At 41.2% G+C, this 18,375-nt stretch overlaps 2 protein-coding genes across 4 annotated transcripts in view; both read right to left on the bottom strand.

Annotated features, from left to right (window-relative positions):
* filip1b (filamin A interacting protein 1b) overlaps positions 1-18,375 on the bottom strand; it is a 107,440-nt gene that overhangs the window by 26,623 nt on the left and 62,442 nt on the right. The window lies entirely within an intron of this gene.
* col12a1b (collagen, type XII, alpha 1b) overlaps positions 1-18,375 on the bottom strand; it is a 94,216-nt gene that overhangs the window by 74,700 nt on the left and 1,141 nt on the right. The window contains exons 2-15 of the mRNA XM_079830691.1: positions 17,935-18,037; positions 15,917-16,033; positions 15,163-15,303; positions 14,842-14,898; positions 12,726-12,989; positions 12,467-12,631; positions 12,141-12,314; positions 11,747-12,037; positions 11,058-11,660; positions 10,336-10,614; positions 9,869-10,144; positions 5,397-5,666; positions 2,241-2,507; positions 1-123 (exon numbers count right to left, since the gene is read on the bottom strand). The exon at positions 1-123 is cut by the window's left edge and continues 70 nt beyond it. Coding sequence (XP_079686817.1) covers positions 1-123; positions 2,241-2,507; positions 5,397-5,666; positions 9,869-10,144; positions 10,336-10,614; positions 11,058-11,660; positions 11,747-12,037; positions 12,141-12,314; positions 12,467-12,631; positions 12,726-12,989; positions 14,842-14,898; positions 15,163-15,303; positions 15,917-16,033; positions 17,935-18,004 — 3,097 coding nt within the window. The 5' untranslated portion in view covers positions 18,005-18,037. The remainder of the gene's footprint in view (positions 124-2,240; positions 2,508-5,396; positions 5,667-9,868; positions 10,145-10,335; positions 10,615-11,057; positions 11,661-11,746; positions 12,038-12,140; positions 12,315-12,466; positions 12,632-12,725; positions 12,990-14,841; positions 14,899-15,162; positions 15,304-15,916; positions 16,034-17,934; positions 18,038-18,375) is intronic.

The raw sequence follows: 18,375 nt of genomic DNA, 5'->3' as shown, positions 1-18,375 counted from the left end.
CGCTGGGATGGAAAGTGACTTTGTACCCTCGTACATCACCGGGAGCGTGGTCCCAGGTCACACGGAAACTGGTTTTGGTAGGTTCAGAGGTCTGTAGGTTTCTTGGGGCTTTATATGGTGACACTGTCGGATGAAGAGAAGGGGCGATATCAGCACATGCAAACCCAATCCAGCAACAAAATACTGCAAAAAACACTGTGGGCATAATTTACTTTGTATTTCATACAGTCAAATTCCATGCAACTGGATTTTTATATTTTATACAGTATAAGTAAATAGTATGTGACTTGAATGATGCTAAGGTGCTAGGTGGTGGTCAGGAAATTGTTACGCAGTTGTGAAGGTGTTCCGAGTGTGTTTTTTAACACTTTTCTATGCAGTTGCAAAAGTCTGAATATTATGATTTTCTGGTCTCTTCATATGGTCCCTCTTTCAATGTAAGTCTGTGTGTTTTTCTGTACGTTTTATCATTCATGAGGTGAAAATCTTGATGATCTGAACACAATGCATAACAAAAAATAGGCTCATTTTCCAACTCCCCTAGAATTAAACAGTTGAGATTTAACGTTTTCGAATCCATTCAGCCGATCTCCGGATCTGGCGGTAGCACTTTTAGCATAGCTTAGCATAGATCATTGAATCTGATTTGACCGTTAGCATCTCGCTCAAAAATGACCAAAGAGTTTTGATATTTTTCCTATTTAAAACTTGACACTTCTGTAGTTACATCGTGTACTAAGACCGATGGAAAATGAAAAGTTGCGATTTTCTAGGCCGATATGGTTAGGAACTATACTCTCATTCTGGCGTAATATGTTTATTACACAGAAATGAAAGTATAGTTCCTAGATATATCGCCCTAGTACACGATGTAACTACAGAAGAGTCAAGTTTTAAAAATGAAAAATATCAAAAGTCTTTGGTCATTTTTGAGCGAGATGCTAATCAGATTCAATGATCTATGCTAAGCTATGCTAAAAGTGCTACCGCCAGATCCGGAGATCGGCTGAATTGATTCGAAAACGGTAAAACTCAACTGTTTAACTCTAGAGGAGTTGGAAAATGAGCCTATTTTCAAAAAGAGTGGAGTGTCCCTTTAATGTAAAGTGTCATTCAACACTTTAAGTTTAGGGCTTTGTTCCAATCCCTAAAACTACACAGAAAAAAAAAAGTTGTTCCTCAGTCTTTTATCTTTCTAGTACAAATATGTAAACATTCTTACATCAAGATAAATTTGCATGAGAAGCAAATTGATATTAAAGGGTTAGTTCACCCAAAAATGAAAATTCTGTCATTAATTACTTACCCTCATGTCGTTCGACACCCGTAAGACCTCCGTTGATCTTCAGAACACAAATGAAGATATTTTAGTGGAAATCTGATGGCTCTGAAAGGCCTCCACTGGCACAATGCACAGTTCACTCTCAAGACCCTTAAAAGGTACTAAAGACGTCGTTACAAAGTCCATCTCACTACAGTGGTTCTAAAATAACTTTATGAATCGGCGAGAATAGTTTTTGTGCGCAAAAAAACCCTAAATAACGACTTATATAGTGATGACGATTTCAAAACACGGCCTTGTGAAGCTTCGAAGCGTTATGAATCAGTGAGTCGAATCATGATTCGGGTCGCGTGTCAAACCGCCAAACTGCTGAAGTTTGGCGATCCAAACTGCTGATTCGACTCACTGATTCATAACGCTTCGAAGCTTCATGAGGCCGTGTTTTGAAATCGTCATCACTTTATAAGTCGTTATTCAGGGTTTTTTTGCGCACAAAAACTATTCTCGCCGATTCATAAAGTTATCCACTGTAGTGAGATGGACTTTGTAACAACGTCTTTAGTACCTTTTAAGGGTCTTGAGAGTGAACCGTGCCATTGTGCCAATGGAGGCCTTTCAGAGCCATCAGATTTCAACTAAAATATCTTCATTTGTGTTCCGAAGATCAACGGAGGTCTTACGGGTGTCCAACGACATGAGGGTAAGTAATTAATGACAGAATTTAAATTTTTGGGTGAACTAACCCTTTAAGTCTTGTTTTCTAATCATTTATCAACTATCATCAACTATATTTTGCTTCTCAAGTAAATGCATCTTGATCTAAGATTGTTTAGATACTTATACTGGAAAACTGTATTGTACTGAAGAAGAGCGTCATTTTTTCCAGTGTAAGTGGTGATGTGTGCCTGTGTCTGTAGAGATCTGTGACTCATGGGCTTTGAATTACTGGCCAACGTACGTGTGGTTCCTACTCCTTGCCTTGCTTTTCCTTCTCCTCGTTTGTAAATGGGATGCACGGTGATGAGGTAGGTGGTCATGGACTGCAGTTTTCTCAGCATGGTGGTGGTGACGTTGGCTGGGATCTTCATCGTCATCTCTTTACCGCCGTCCTGAGAGACGTACATGAGTCTGTAGCTGACCACGGGGCCTGGAGCGGCTTTCCATGTCACACGCATGGTTCGTTCAGTTTCATCAAACACCACTAAAGCCTTGGCAGAGGCAGAAGCTACAAACAGACAAGAACATTTGACTGAAATGCAACTAGACTTTCCTCAACGGCCTGGATAAATCAAAAACTGACAAATGAAATGAAAACAGACAATCAGAGATGGTTAGAGGTGAACGTGAAACCACAAGTGAGGCAAAAGGAAGCAAAAGTTTTCCAGTACTTTTTCAATCCCCACACTGGTGTTAAGTTTCCACGATTTGAGTTGGGTAGAGAAAACGCATCCACGCTTCAGCCAGCATCCCATTCGACATACGGCTCATATTATGGGCTGCACTGCACACATGCAACCCTTTAAATCTGCTCTTTCCCGCAGTGGTGATGTTCACTGCACCCGTGCTGCGATCAGCTCACTTTTTCCACCCGGAGGCAAGTGACTACTGCACAGAAACTCAAAACTCACTGTACTCGCCAAGATTTGGTGCCAAGCTCAAAACCACAACTTGAAGAAGTCACGCTAACTTTCAATAATTTTTCAACTAACTCAAAATCAAAGGTTTCTTTACTTTTCCATTCCTTTCTGTCGATCAAACTGAGTACCACAGACTGCAGTAGGTTGTCGATTGATGCACTTTAAATGGTTGAGCCCGAGGCACAGGCGTGCATGTCCTGTCAGGTCTGTATTACCCTAAGAACCATCTCTCTTTCCTAGAAGATGTTTGCTAGATTTGAAGATAACCATAACCCTAATCTAAACCTAAACCCCAACCCAAACCCAAACCCAAACCCAACCTAAACTCCAGCTTCATCTCAAATTGTATAATTGGGTTCTGTTAACACTATTACAGTGCATCCGGAAAGTATTCACAGCACTTCACTTTTTCCACATTTTGTTATAGCCTTATTCCAAAATGGATGAAATGCATCAATTTTTTCCTCAATTCTACAAACTAACCCATACCCCATAATGACAACGTGAAAGAAGTTTGTTTGAAATCCTTTGCAAATTTATTAAAAATAAAAAATGAAAAAATTCACATGTACATAAGTATTCACAGCCTTTGCTCGATACTTTCTTGAAGCACCTTTGGCACCAATTACAGCCTCAAGTCTTCTTGAGTATGATACTACAAGCTTGGCACACCTATTTTTGGGCAGTTTCTCCCATTCTTCTTTGTAGGACCTCTCAAACTCCATCAGGTTGGATGGGGAGCGTCGACGCACAGCAATTTTCAGATATCTCCAGAGATGTTCAATTGGGTTCGAGTCTTGGCTCTGGCTGGGCCACTCATGAGTTGTCCCGTAGCCACTCCTTTGTTATCTTGGCTGTGTGCTTAAGGTTATTGTCCTGTTGGAAGATGAACCTTCGCGCCCAGTCTGAGGTCCAGAGCGCTCTGGAGCAGGTTTTGATCAAGGATGTCTCTGTACATTTCTGCATTCATCTTTCCCTCGATCCTGACTAGTCTCCCAGTTCCTGCCGCTGAAAGACATCCCCACAGCATGATGCTGCCACCACCATGGATGGTATTGGCCAGGTGATGAGCGGTGCCTGGTTTCCTCCAGACATGACGCTTGCCATTCAGGCCAAAGAGTTCAATCTTTGTTTCATCAGACCAGATAATTTTGTTTCTCGTGGTCTGAGAGTCCTTCAGGTGCCTTTTGGCAAACTCCAGACAACCTTTTACTGACGAGTGGCTTCCGTCTGGCCACTCTACCATACAGGCCTGATTGGTGGAATGCTGTAGAGATGGTTATTTTTCTGGTTTTCCTTTCTCCACCGAGAAACCCTGGAGCTCTGTCAGAGTGACCATCGGGTTCTTGGTCCCCTCCTTGACTAAGGCCCTTCTCCCCAGGTCGCTCAGTTTGGCCGGGCGGCCAGCTCTAGGAAGAGTCCTGGTGGTTCCAAACTTCTTTCATTTACGTATGATGGAGGCCAATGTGCTCATTGGGACCTTTAATGCTGCAGACATTTTTCTGTACCCTTCCCCAGATCGTTGACTCGATACAATCCTGTCTCGGAGGTCTACAGACAATTCCTTGGACTTCATGGCTTGGTTTGTGCTCTGAAATGCACTGCTAACTGTGGGACCTTATATAGACAGGTGTGTGCCTTTCCAAATCATGTCCAATCTACTGAATTTACCACAGGTGGACTCCGATCAAGTTGTAGAAACATCTCAAGGATGATCAGTGGAAACAGAATGCACCTGAGCTCATGGCAAAGGCTGTGAATACTTTTTTTTTCTCGCTTTTTATTTTTAATAAACTTGCAAAGATTTCAAACAAACTTCTTTCACATTGTCGTTATGGGGTATTGTTTGTAGACTTGAGAAATAAAATAATGAATTCGATCCATTTTGGAATAAGACTGTAACATGTGGAAAACGTGAAGCGCTGTGAATACTTTCGGGATGCACTGTAAATCTTCCAAAAAGAGTTTTACAGTCATTTGAGAACCTTTTTTAAGTGACAGCCCTCAGCGTCTCGTTACGCTCATGGCGTTCTAAAAATGTGGCACTCCCATTGAAACCAATTGGATACGCCAGTAGCCGTGTGAAAAAAACGCTTTGGTGGACACACAGCCTAAGGGCCAGATTTACTAACAGCTTGCGCAAGTGTAAACCCTCTTTTGACGTTAAAAACCTAATTTACCTAGGATTTATTAAAGACACGGATTGAAAAATTAGCGCTGAAAAGGCTGACCTTATTGCATGTATAAGCATTTGTGGGAGTTTCCCTTTTGGATGCAAAATGTATGGGAGGAGAGTATTTAAATGAATGCAGCCTTTTGAAATGTAAAAAATTGCAATTTAAATTGTATTTTATATACAGTAGAATAATTGTGCTGCCCTACTTATTTATTGTAATACTGCAGTACCCCCATTTGGGAAACCCTGATTTAGAAAATATGGGATTACTACAATAACTAAAATAACAATTAAAACATACCATCAGTGGTCTCCTCCCCCACGAGTGGTTGTCCATCCCCGCTGTCATACAATGCGAACACAGACACCTGGTAGCGTGTTTCAGGGGAGAGGTTCTCCAACAGTGTGCTGGTCATATCCCCAGGCACCAGCTTCTCCCCAGACTCCCCGGAGAACAGAGACCTCCAGCGGACACGATACTGCCTCACTCTTCCTGGAGCAGCCGTCCATGATGCCATGAAGCTGGTGTCGGTCACATCACTGGTTATCAAGCCTCTCGGTGAGCCCAATTCTGCAGGCAAAACAAAAAACGGACTTTAATATACAAAAGGCGGGTAGAAGTTCTGAGCAATCAATTATAAGTTATATATGAAAATTATAAGCAAGAACAAGATTTCAGTCCAAGCTGTGTTTTAGCAGAATCACCCTGGGCCATAATCTGTGATATATTTCCTGAAGCAGACGGGCCGTTTCTCATGATGTCTCTGGTGTCACTGGTGCAGGTGTGTCAGGGCTGCAATGAGCACTAATTCATTCAGATGAAACTAAACTTCACAGCTGGTAATAAAGTCTAAAGTCAACACACACACACACTTTCAAAACCAACCGCACAGAGAGTCCAAAAAGCATGTAACCCACTTAAGGATCTTGGGACCGTCCTCCTTCAAATATTTTCCATCACATGCAATGAAATTCTTTTACTTAAATGATGTGACAGTGTCTCAAGAAGATTGACGTACCATCAGATATACAGGATGATCTCCAGGCGTTTTCAGTGATGTAAAGATAGACTGAAGATATTTTGAAGGATGTTGGTAACTAGACAGTTGATGGTAGCAATTGACTTCCTTAGTTGAAAAAAATACCATGGAAGTCATTGGCCATCGTCATTTTTTTTTTAAATGACATGAGGGTTAGTATCTAATGACCGAATATGCATGTTTTGGGAACTGTTTTCATCTTCAAACTCTTATATGAAGATGCTCAAACACATGCAAAATACACACTGACTGTTTTAAATCACTTCAATATACTGAGACTATGGAGAAGAAGCAGAGAAGCGAGCGCTTGCCAACCTATTTATTTTTCCAAAACAAAGCAAATCCCCACAAAACCACCATAAAGTGCTCTCCTCAGATGTCTGATACCTTCTCAAATCCCCAGTCATTCCTCATCCCTCTATCCTTGTCTTTTCACCCCCTCCTGTGCTGTCTCATCCTTGCCTGACACGATTATAAGTCCCCACAATTTTCACAAATTGGAAACAGTGCATCTTGTCGAACAATGTGACTTCTAACATCTTCCCTCAACATGTGACTTTCATATAAGCTTCTCTGAAGCCCCAAACAGCAGGATTTTATTTGACTCTGCCTTTAAAAGAGCCTTGAAATTCAAATGATCTTTTATATCCATTTAAAGATGCATTTCCATTTTAAAAAGCCAATCCAGCATCCCATGCTGCTCGGAAATCCAAAGCCGAGACAGGCCATACACATGCAGTAAATTTTCCGCAGTGTTTTTGAAGTTTAACCTCGTGTCAATCACCGGGAAAGTGCAGGTGCTGAAAGAGCTCTCGGTTGTCCCCTTCATCTGTGCTTTACGTACATCTCCGGGTTCATGAGCCGGACAGCGAGACCAGCTTGAATGCATTACACGCTTTGACAGATGGCAAACAGGAACTCCTCTGAGGATACCCATGTACTGGAGAACAAAGACACCTTTTGGCCCGTTTGTATAGCTGATTAAGTCTTTATTTTAAATCAATATCCACGTGTAACAGTATAATATCCTGCTATGTAATCAGTCTCACTTCAATAGGCCAGGTGCTACTCTGACGAGAATATAATACAAATAAACCCCTTTGGAAACTATCTAAAGCGCAAGGCAGGTAATGCGTTCCACATGCACTTTTGCCTTTACATTATGATAACTCACGTCTCTTGTATATATGCATGTGGGAACTCTTTTGTTTAATTTTTCAATCTTCTGTGAGACGGTGAAACAAAACAGCCGATTTTAGTTTCACGGTGTTCAACGTCACTTTCAGAGCAATGGATTTAACCGATACAAGACCATCACTTCGAGCACAGCTTCAGGATAGCAGGATAGCTTAAAAACTACAACAAAAGTAACATCATTTAAGTAAGAAATATGGGAACTATTATAGTGTCAATGTAGCATTTCCCTTTTTTCCTACAGTGATTTGCTGGAAATCATCTTTTTTAAGGTAATTGAATCTGCTGAGGACTCGCTGCACACAGACAAGTCAATGATTAGCTAAGACAGTGTGAATTACCTCAAAATGTACATAGCATCTGGTATTGTATACCTTCTCTGCTCTACAAATGGACACACTAGGTCATCAACTGGACCAGAGCCCGGTCAATACACACCTGCATCCGATTGGGGACAGAACGGAAATCTTTCATGCTCTGCCTTATGCATATCCTCTCGAGGATGCAAAGGAAGGAACAGAGATGTCTGGGTGACTGCTCTGCTCCTTTGTTCCAGAGTGGGACGAAGCTGCATAGTTCCTGCATTACCTCATTTTCTGCAATTGAGAACTTCATCTAGCCCAGCTCCCGCTGACCGAGTCTGAATGGATGGATGGAGGAACTGAAATCACCATCTCACTTTGTTCAGCGTAAGTCTATAATCAAGCCATAATGCTATGCTCCTCACAGGTCAAATTTTGAGAATGTGGACTTCTGCTTACTAGACGGTCCACATTTCATAATTTGACCCTGAACTGCACCATAATGCACCAGGATAAATCTCTAGCCTACCAAATGCAAACCCACAACACACTTAAAGAAACTTTCTTCCAAAAATTCTGACACAATTTACTTCTTGTTCTTGCAAACCCATATATCTCTCCACGAATGACAAAAAGCACCACTTTTCCAAGACTTTAGAAGCTCATCTTTTTCAGTCACTTGACTTTTGTTCGCTCATCCACCATTTTTGATAATTTTATTTGATCCGTGCCAGGCCCATATATAGCTTTAGTCATATAGAGCTCGATTCATTTGGACAACCTTAATGGTTCTTCAATTTGTGGTCACAATATGTTTTCAGTGCATGGAGGAAAAGTACTCTTGACATCTCAGAGTACTTCTTTTATACTCCATGATGACAGGATTTTCATTTTTGGGTGGTTTTCTACCACTTAAAGCTCACTCTTTCTGGGCTCTAATCTTTGGCCCTCAAATCTAACACTCCAGATTCGGTGACATAAGATTACCGGAATTCAGTGATTTAAGGTCTTGGGCAAGCTCTGGATCTGGTCATTTCATTAGAGGATACTGTAGCCATGTTACTGTAGCTCAAGATTCGTTCCTCTGAAACCCCAGAAGACCTGTGAGCTGTTTATCTGGGCTGAAGAAAAGAAAGAGCATTATAATCTTGACTCTGTTCAACCTATTTGTTTATCCTTTCTGACAGGAGCTGAGGATGTTCAAAATGCCCCTAGTCCTTCCAGGGCTGTACTTTCTCAAATCTTGAGCTGCAATGCACTCACAGAAAGTTTGATGGATGTATTTTGCATTTACGCAAAACAGTATATAATTACAGCAATTCCACATTTAAGAAATGGGATATGCCTGGGATATATCCTTGGGTACTCAGAAGCCTTAGTGCAAATGTCATTTTCCAGGTGCCTTTAATCCTAGGTTGCTCCTGTACGCTTCTTTGGATAAAGTAATAGAAGCTGGTAGGTTGCTGATTCGATCCCACCATATATTATCATTTACAAATGATTGACAATGATGAAATATACAGATTGAACAAGCAGCAACCTTCCAGTCACCAACCCTGAACCCAAAATGGGTTTAAGACACTGTGTTCTTAAGGTAATGCTACACAGATTCTGTATTAGTACATCCACCAGATGAAAACTCACAAGTCTGATCACTTCGTAAAAGCACACCTCTACAACCCAACAAGATTTGAGGAATCATGTCTTTAGCGAGTGGCAAAAAAACTGAATCTGTTGATTGGAACAGGGACAATGTAGAGATTAAACTCTAGTTTAACACAGGATTTGAAAGTCATGACCTGGGATTTGTCATTCGCAGATAATAACTGCGGACAGACTGCAGCTGCATCGCTGTAGGCAGCCATTAGGACGCAGCTGGCTCATGCTTGGACACTAACTACTCTCAGCCTTGATAAAGAACCCAGAGGTTTTGCCTAACCAAACAGACATTATTCGCCAACTCAACGAAAGAAATTCTGGGAAATGTCTCATCGAGTTTTTGTCAAAATCAACTTGATTTTCCATTCACTTAAGGTGTTCAAACAATCACTGTAAAACTTTACACCAGTTTTCTGAAATACCAGAGATTCACACCCTCCAGCGTTTTGTGAGTCTATAAATGCCTGGGAAACAACCAATGCAAATCCTAGAATGAGTGGGCACACGTCACACTAATAATCAAGGAACAATTTACAATGACCTAGATGAATGTAAAAACTTTAAGTTATTCCAATCACCTTCTTTGGTTGTTCCATCGATCTGCATCTGAGGTCCAACACCTGATGGGTATTCGGCTGCCACAGAGACACGGTATGTCGTAACTGGGTAAAGTTGCTGCAGAACGATGGTGGTCTCAAGGCCAACTGTTGCAGTTTCTAGCAACACACTATCCCCTTGGACTGGAACATACGTGAGTCTATACCGCACTACTGGACCAGGAGCCTCCCCCCATGAGACACGGAGACTGCTTGTGGTCTCTTCGGACACCCTCAGGTTGTTCACAGATCCTTGTTCTGCACAAATTGGAACATATAGGTCAGTAAAGGAACAGTTTACCCTAACATTCATCAGGTTCAATGGCCAGGATATTCTTTAAAAAAACATTTGTGTTGCGCCAAAGAAAGAACAATAGTCCTTTAAAAGTTCCAAAAGAAATGCCAATAGTAATTAGCTAAACTAACATTTATATATAACAGTCACTAACCTTCTAGTGTGGTCTCAAAGTCTGATAGAGGAAAGCTTTCTCCCTTCTCGTATTGGGCGTAAACCTTGACCTCATACTTTGTGACAGGCGTAAGGTGATGTAAGGCAGTCGTGGTGGTGTCTCCCGGCACAGAGACGGAGATGTAGCCCACTTCTGTGTCAGCATCAGGCTTGTATTGCACCAGATAGGACTGCACATCCTCGGCATCTGTTACCCAAGAAGCTCGGAAACTCCTGGAGGTCACCTCTGAGAAGGTCAGAGACCTGGGTGCAATCAGACCTAGAAGGGAGAGCAGAATTGAAATATATGAGACCTCTCCCTTCGGTTTCCCAAGAGAAATTGTTCACATCCTAATTTAATGGCAAAAAAGGTTACGCGCTCAGGCTGTATTTTACCTAATAGATTTTAAGTTGGCCTGTTTCCGGCACCAAGCTATTGCATGATTTTAGATGATTTTATGACTTGTTTTTTTGTTTATTCTTGGAGCTTGACAGCTTGTGCTTACTATTTTTATCGTTTGGAAATGAGCAGCTTGGACATTCTGCTAAATAAGTTATTTTTTGAAAAGAAAGACATTTTCATTTTTCGTCAACTAAACCTTTAAACTTTTGTACAAATTGGTACAAAACCAGAGTTTGAAACATATGGTTCCATGCACGACGTCCAGACAGAGAGCCCAACAAATTTAACAGCAGTTAGTGGTAAAGTCAAGTGATACTCACTTCTCCTCTTGATGTTCAGAAGCTCTTGCTCAATTCTCAGACAGATGGACTGGGTTAGCTCATTGGAAATCCTCTGGAAAGCATCAAAGTCCTCTACGGTGTACACGTGGGTCTCCACTGGAGTATTAGCAATCGCCTCCAGCTCCGAGCGGACGGCATCTTTCACGCCCACTGCGAAAATCTCCACATCCGAGTTCCTAAGCTTAGCCGCCGAGTCTTTGAAAGCATCCGAGGACTTCCCATCTGTGATCAGAATCGTAACACGAGGTACATTCGCACGAGCGCCTCTGTTTGAAATGAAAATCCTCTCTCTCACATACTTCATAGCTTTGCCGGTGTTCGTGGAGCCACCGCGGTAGGGGAACGTTCTCACGGCTTTGACCACAGCGCTCAGATCGATGTGGCTGTTCAGGTAGAACTCAGTGTGTGGGTCTCGGCTGTACTGGACCAAGCTGATTTGAACCTTGTCAGCCCCAATGTCAAAGGTGTTCACCAGGATTTCCAAGAAAGCTCGAACTTTAGCGAAGTTCGCAAGACCGATACTGTAGGAACCGTCGACCAGAAGAACGACGTCGGCTTGTACATCCACACCAAGAGAACATTCTAGAAGCAAAAAGAGCTTGCGGATGAAACAACTATTTAATCAATGGATTACAGTGGATGGTTAAAAAGTGTGGACATTTCCTCACCTAACGATACTTTTAAAGGCTGGGTTTTCTCCATCGCCATAACTGCCTCACTAGGCGTTAGACCTTTGAGTGCAAACAGGCTGATTTCATACTCGGTATCAGGGGACAAATCTCTCACATTCACAGAGGTCTGAGTCGAGCCAACGTACAGATCCTGACGTTTGCTGCCAGCCAACATGGGAACCATCTGCACCTTGTATCCAGTCACTTCCCCTATAGATGCATCCCACGTCACCCGCATTGACTTGGACGCAACCTCTGTGACTTGCAAGTTTGACGCTGGTTCAACGGCTGCAAACAAACAAAAAGAAGACAAATGGGGTCATGTTTAATGCTCGGGGTTGTGTTTAATAAACCTGCTACAGCAGATTTACAATTGTTATTGTTTGTTTACCTTCCTCGCCGCTAGCCAGCGAGTTGAGCTGGTCATCCACACTGGTGCACACCTGCGTGATGAGTGATTTCTCCACAGCTTTGATCATATCGAAGTTTGGCACAGTGTACACGTGTGTTCTGTAGGGCGTTGAAGACATTTGTTTCAACTCTTCCTCATCTGCTTCTTTGATCCCTGAATAAAAACAATAAATAATGGCATTATTTCTCAAAATTCCTTTCAAGGATTTCTTTTGTGCGGATGGATTTCTTGAAGGCTGCCCAGTTCTGTGCGAATGAAGAAGAAATACAGACCGTGAAAGACCGCAGTGATGAATGACCACATACCCAAAGTGAAGATTTCAACTCCAGCGTTCTTCAACTTCTTTGCGTAACCCTCCACAGGATCCTGAGATTTCCCATCTGTGATAACTACGGCTACTCTGGGGAATCCCTTACGAGCACCGGTGGTCTCCGTGAACATGTTTTTCAACAGGTAGTCCAGGGCTTCGCCTGCACACACACACAAAAAAACAATCATTGAGACTAGGCTTGGAGACTAGGATCTGTAGGCTTCACTATGAAAACATAAGTATAAATTTGGTACCTGTCATTGTGTTGCCACCTTTGTATGGCAGATTGTTAATGGCTCTGAGCAGATCGACCCGTTTGAAGTGCTGGTTAAGGTTAAACTCGGTTCTGGTGTCCGTGCTGTACTGAACCACGCCCACTCTAGTCTTGTCCTCTCCAAGATCAAATGCGCCTGCCATGGCTGCTATGAAGCTGCGGATGAATTTAAAATTGTCCCGCCCGACACTCCAAGAACCGTCCACCAGGAATACAAGGTCAGCAATGGAACTCACAGAGCATTCTGGGAAAAAGAATGAGAGGTCGATGAGTCAGCAGCTAACAAACTCTGCCCTAGACAAGTTTGACTTAAGATAAGGGGATGAATTTTTGAAAAGGATGCGAAGCTTCTAAAATATAAACCATTCAAGAATTTGGGCAGACACATTTGGCACATAACTCAAAATTCTGACCTATTTTTCCATTTCAGAAAAAGACCATATCTTTTAGTATTATAACATACATTTGCGTGGTATGTTTCTATCACACAACATTAGATAGACAAGTCCTCCTCAATAATTAGAAATGGCCAAATTGTCCCTCCCAATATTTGAGATTCTTGCACTGCTCTGCTGCACTTCATGTTGTTGTTAGGATGACAAAAGGTTACATTTTAGTCTGGTTTGCCTCAGTGGTCTAACAGTGCTCGTCAATGTCAAAATGATTGAAATGGCCAATCAAATCAAAGTAGGCGGTCTTCACACACAGACGAGCACGTCATCGCCTAACGCCGTTTGGGGAGAGAGACTATTCTTTCCGGTGAAATCACAAAACAAAATGCACACAAACGTGTCCCTGTTCTTAATATACAATCATTGATGAACATGTTTGATTTTAATGAAAAAGAAGAAAAAAAACTATATGGGAGCGTATTAGAACCCGAAACCTTTGACACGGTTTACAAAAATTCTACCACCAGACCACTGGGGAATTCAAATAGTAGATCTATGTATTTATTCACTAATGCGAAGAATCCCGGGACTAATAATATATTTGACGCAAATGAATGCAAATATTGTTTGCAAATAGTCCCGAACGATTATTTCCCAACTAGAATTAGACCTAGAATTTCTTTATGCTTTATAAAAATAAAATAAATTGGTCCCCCCCAATGTTCAAGACCTTGGTTTGTACATCTCAAATGTTGTAAAAATGTAAAAAGGTTAATGTGTTAGTTGATACTGTGCGAACAAATACAAAGGGGATCCCCTTTATAACAGCATCACATTTATCTATTACGCAATACACACCAGTTGCAACTCATTCCAGATTGACACATGGGTTGAGTATGTCTCTATAAGAAATGCTATTAGGCGAGTCATTACTAGTCCTTCTCTCTCTCTTCAACTCCATTAATCTTAATCCTCCATACGGTTTGGAAAAATTCCTCATCTTTCAATCATATTTGCCCTCAATCACAATTTGTGGAATTTTCTGCCCTTGAAAGGATTGTATCGGCTACATCTTTGAGGACATGTTGGCAAACCCTTATGGAAGATGGGAAAGGATATTGTTGACAAATCGTAGCTTGCCTTCCTTTATTACCGTAATTAGATTCACTTTTTTCCACTTGCGCCTGCAGAATGGAAGCACTGGAGCATTGAAACTGGGTTTTGTTAGCGAGTCGTCTGCAGAAGGCATGGTAACTAACCGTTATGGTATTCGGGTGGGGTGGTGGTGGTGGGGGGGGGTGGGGTTGGGGGTGTTTGGATTTTCCACTTCTGCTTAATGTAGGAAAGGAAAAGTAAAGCTGTTCACCTTCATCTGGAGGACGAGACCACAGCGCTCTTGTAAAGAGAGAAGCTGTAATGCTTTCCACTTTCTGCACTGTGAGAGGTTCAGGTTTTTATTTCAAACCAGGCGAAAGGGGCCACTTACAAACTCTCACCCAAAAGCCATGCTGGAAACGTTGGCTCAAATGTATCATGTCTGGAAAGGTTAATGCTGACTAACAAGCCAAATTGTTATCAGGAGTCATAAATTTGAAAAGAAAGAAAGGCATACACACATTTGCGTACTGACTAGTTTGGAAACTCCCAATAAAATGCAGCAACAGCCACAGAAGCAATGGAAAGAGCCTGGAGGTGTGTACTTACTGACTGAATCTGAGACCGGTGTTTTCCTGGTACCTCCTTCGAAACCACTTGATTGGACTAAAACAGAAAACAATAAATCAATAAATAAGAAGGCAAATGTATTCCTTCCATTAATACCCTTCGGCCAATACATTTCCATGCTTTCTTTTATAGAGATTCCAATGACAAAAAGCCATTTATAGTCAAATAAATATATTATAACATGAACATAACCACAAATTTAAAGTGTACAGTGTATAACAGGATTTTTTTCCCCAAATCATTTCCATGACCAGGGGAACCCAATGACATATTCGAGGAATAAGATGCCCTGCCACTTACTTGTAATCTGACCAGAGATTGGTATACTCTCCTCAGATCCAGAATATGAAGTTATCGTAACAACATAATCCACATCAGGGGTCAAATCTCGGATGGAGGTTTTGGTTGAGGATGGAGGAAGTGTGAATTCCTTAGGCTCTTCTACAGAGAGAAGGGAACATTTGCATGTTCAATGTTTAAATGTCATATCATGATATACATTCTACATGAAGATAACATCTCGCCAACCTTCATTTATAAGTAGATAAATCTAGTCTAGACACACAAGACTTAGATTAGGGAAACGTTAATGACTTCCCAAGACAAGCGATGAGTAACAGTCCATGTTTAAATCATTTTTGAAGGGCACGCCAGAACTCATTTCCCTAGAGTTGCCCGTGGCAGTGAGTTTAAAGGTTACTTGTCGTTTACCAGATGCTTTCTTATCTCAAGCAACATAAAAGTACACTTACTACGGTTCCCCACGACTAACCTTAGGTTAAGTGCTTCGCTCATGGGCTCAATGGCAATAGATCATGAGACAACCCTTGCAGGTCTGAACAACCCTTAGTGTTAGCCAACATGAATTTTCTTTCATGCTACGCATTTTCTGGTATGGAGCGCCAACTTATTCAGAATCCAGTCAATTTGCAATGGATAAAAATGAGTTCTGTCACTTCTTTTCCCTTGTTGAGTATCAATTTCCAGTCTGAAACACGCCACTGGCGTAAAACCTAGCAAAAGTTTCATGTTGGCAATAAACCGTTTCACCAACCTGAATCTGATGTCACTTGTACTCTGAAGCCCTCGGTCCTTGACAGCGGTTGCTTCCATATCATTTGCACTGTGTTTTCATTTAAAATCTTAAACCTCAAGTCTGATGGAGGCATTACTGTGGAAAGAGGAGGTGAATCAAGTTATTTCCAAGAAACCCTTCCAAAAGCTGTATTTATGAGAAGAGCACACAGGTTTATGGACGAAATCCCAACAGTGAAGTTCATTGTTGGGGAAGGACTCAAGGCAACATGAAACAAACGTGGACGACGGCCATTTTGGGTCAAAATGACATCTGTTTGAGCCGTCTGACCGTAGGGCCATTGACTACTCAAGCATAGACACGTAAAGCGCGTTCCACAAAGACCTCGACAAAACATTACATCGGGCCATAACTCGTGACGTGCATGCAGTCAACCCAACACTATTTCAATAGTTGACGTCACAGATAGACAAGAAGTGTTGATTGTACAATAGACTAGAAAGACGTTGACAATAACGGGTGGTCGCTTTCCATTGCAAACCACTGCACAACGACAACCTTTAATGTGAAAATACAGGATAGTGACAAACAAGTGAATATATAAACAAAAAGAGGTGACCAGTCTAGATCAACTAGAAGACTCATGCACTTGTACATGAAAAGTTGTCTGCAACAACTTGTGGGACTAAAAGGACTTCATGTACAAGACGCACACGTAGAGGACTGTAGAGAAATATTTTAAAGTGATATTCTCGTGGTGTTTTGTGTTGCATTGTGTTTCGAAAGTCAGTGTCTGTGTGGAACATAGAAGTCGTGTGTGCTTGTCGGAATATCACAATAAAATATTTTGTGAAGCTGCGGCTCTGGTCAAATTTTGACCAGGGCTTAAGCTTGACCGGGAACAGGTTCGCCAAAATCAAGATTTACCAACCTGGCTGACCAGACGTCACAATGGGATCCATTTCTGACTCCAAATGGGTCCAACACAACCGTTAACTCTCATCACCCATTCTAGATTTTCCTTTCTTTTTTGGGTCCATCCAACCCAAAACAGTTTTGGCGCAACCAAACTTCGAAGATCATTTAACATCGTTTATTTTGCTAATCATAACCATGTCGAGTGATAAGTGATAACGTCAGTTACGGTATTTGTTTGCCAGTCGGATTTTATATCAGTGGAACGTGTTTTAACAAAGACTTTTCTTATTTTTACAAGAGCATTGAGAAATAACTCTATTTTTCCTATATATAAGAAGAAGAAAAAATAAAGCTCATATTTTGTCTTTTTGTTCCCTATGAGTACGGAAAGTGGGGAAGGGAAACTTGGCCTCCACGTGATTTTTTTTCTACAATAAAAGCTGTAAAATGTTCCACTATACTTTCCACTGAACTCTGGCAATGTGCGCTTTAACACCCTGTCGTTTATTCAATGATTTGATATGGCTAAGTCACAGTTTTACTGCCTGCAAGACTGTTCAAACCTACCAAGAGCTCAGTTACTGAAAGATATACAGTAAATACTCAGATAAATGAAAAAATGTTTTACTGGAGGAAAAAGTCTGTCTGGCTGAGACGTCTGGTATCCAGCAAATGATCACGGGTCTTAAGTTGCATATGGAAAATATTTAAAACCAAGTCATATTCAATACTAAACGATTGCTGGATTTGGCCTTACATGCTCTATCCTATAATTTGCCATTTAAGGATATTACAGTGGATCATTTGGAAGAATCGGATGCTGAAAAAACAGATCTAATAAAATATCCTGTGCTGTCATGCATTAAAATCACAAATGGTTTTAAACAAATCTTATAGGAGAGCAAATCTCTATGTCTAAAAGTACATTAACGGAAACTAGTTTGATTCATTTTTAAGGAGAATGAAAAATAATGAACACACTTAAACACAGACAAATGTTATTGCACAGTTAATATATATATTTTTTTTAGAAATAATAGACTATGATCTAAACGGTTGGAATAATGTATTTTTAATGTAACAGGGTGAATGGGGATGGATTGGTTGGCTTTTTTTACCTTGAGCTCTCACTGATGACAGTACTGCGAGTGTTAAGAGAGCGGCCGCTGCCAACCGCCTGACCGACATCTTCACCCCAATATCAGCAGAGCATCAATCAATCTGAAAAATCAACCATATTACACACACTCTGCTCATAAATCAATCCAAAAATAAAAGAGTATGCACTGTGACTCCAGCACTGCAAGAGATCTCATTCAAATCTGATTTTAATTATGTCTTCATTCAAAATTCCAGCTGTTTCTCTGGTCAGCAGAGGGGAAAAAAAGTTATTTCCATGGTTAATACTCCAAAACTTTTTGGGAAATGTTTATAAAACAAGGTCACTAATTAAAATAACTCACTGTGGGTCTTAGAAAAACACTCTCTAATCGTAAAACCATTATAAACTGCATATGCTGTATGTCATTGTGAACCCACTGATTCATCTGTTTAAGGTC

Source organism: Gobio gobio, assembly GCF_949357685.1.
Source record: "Gobio gobio genome assembly, chromosome: 12".
Classification (NCBI taxonomy): domain Eukaryota; kingdom Metazoa; phylum Chordata; class Actinopteri; order Cypriniformes; family Gobionidae; genus Gobio; species Gobio gobio.
The sequence above is the reverse complement of the archived record's forward strand: the minus strand, read 5'-3'. Positions and strand labels throughout refer to the sequence as shown.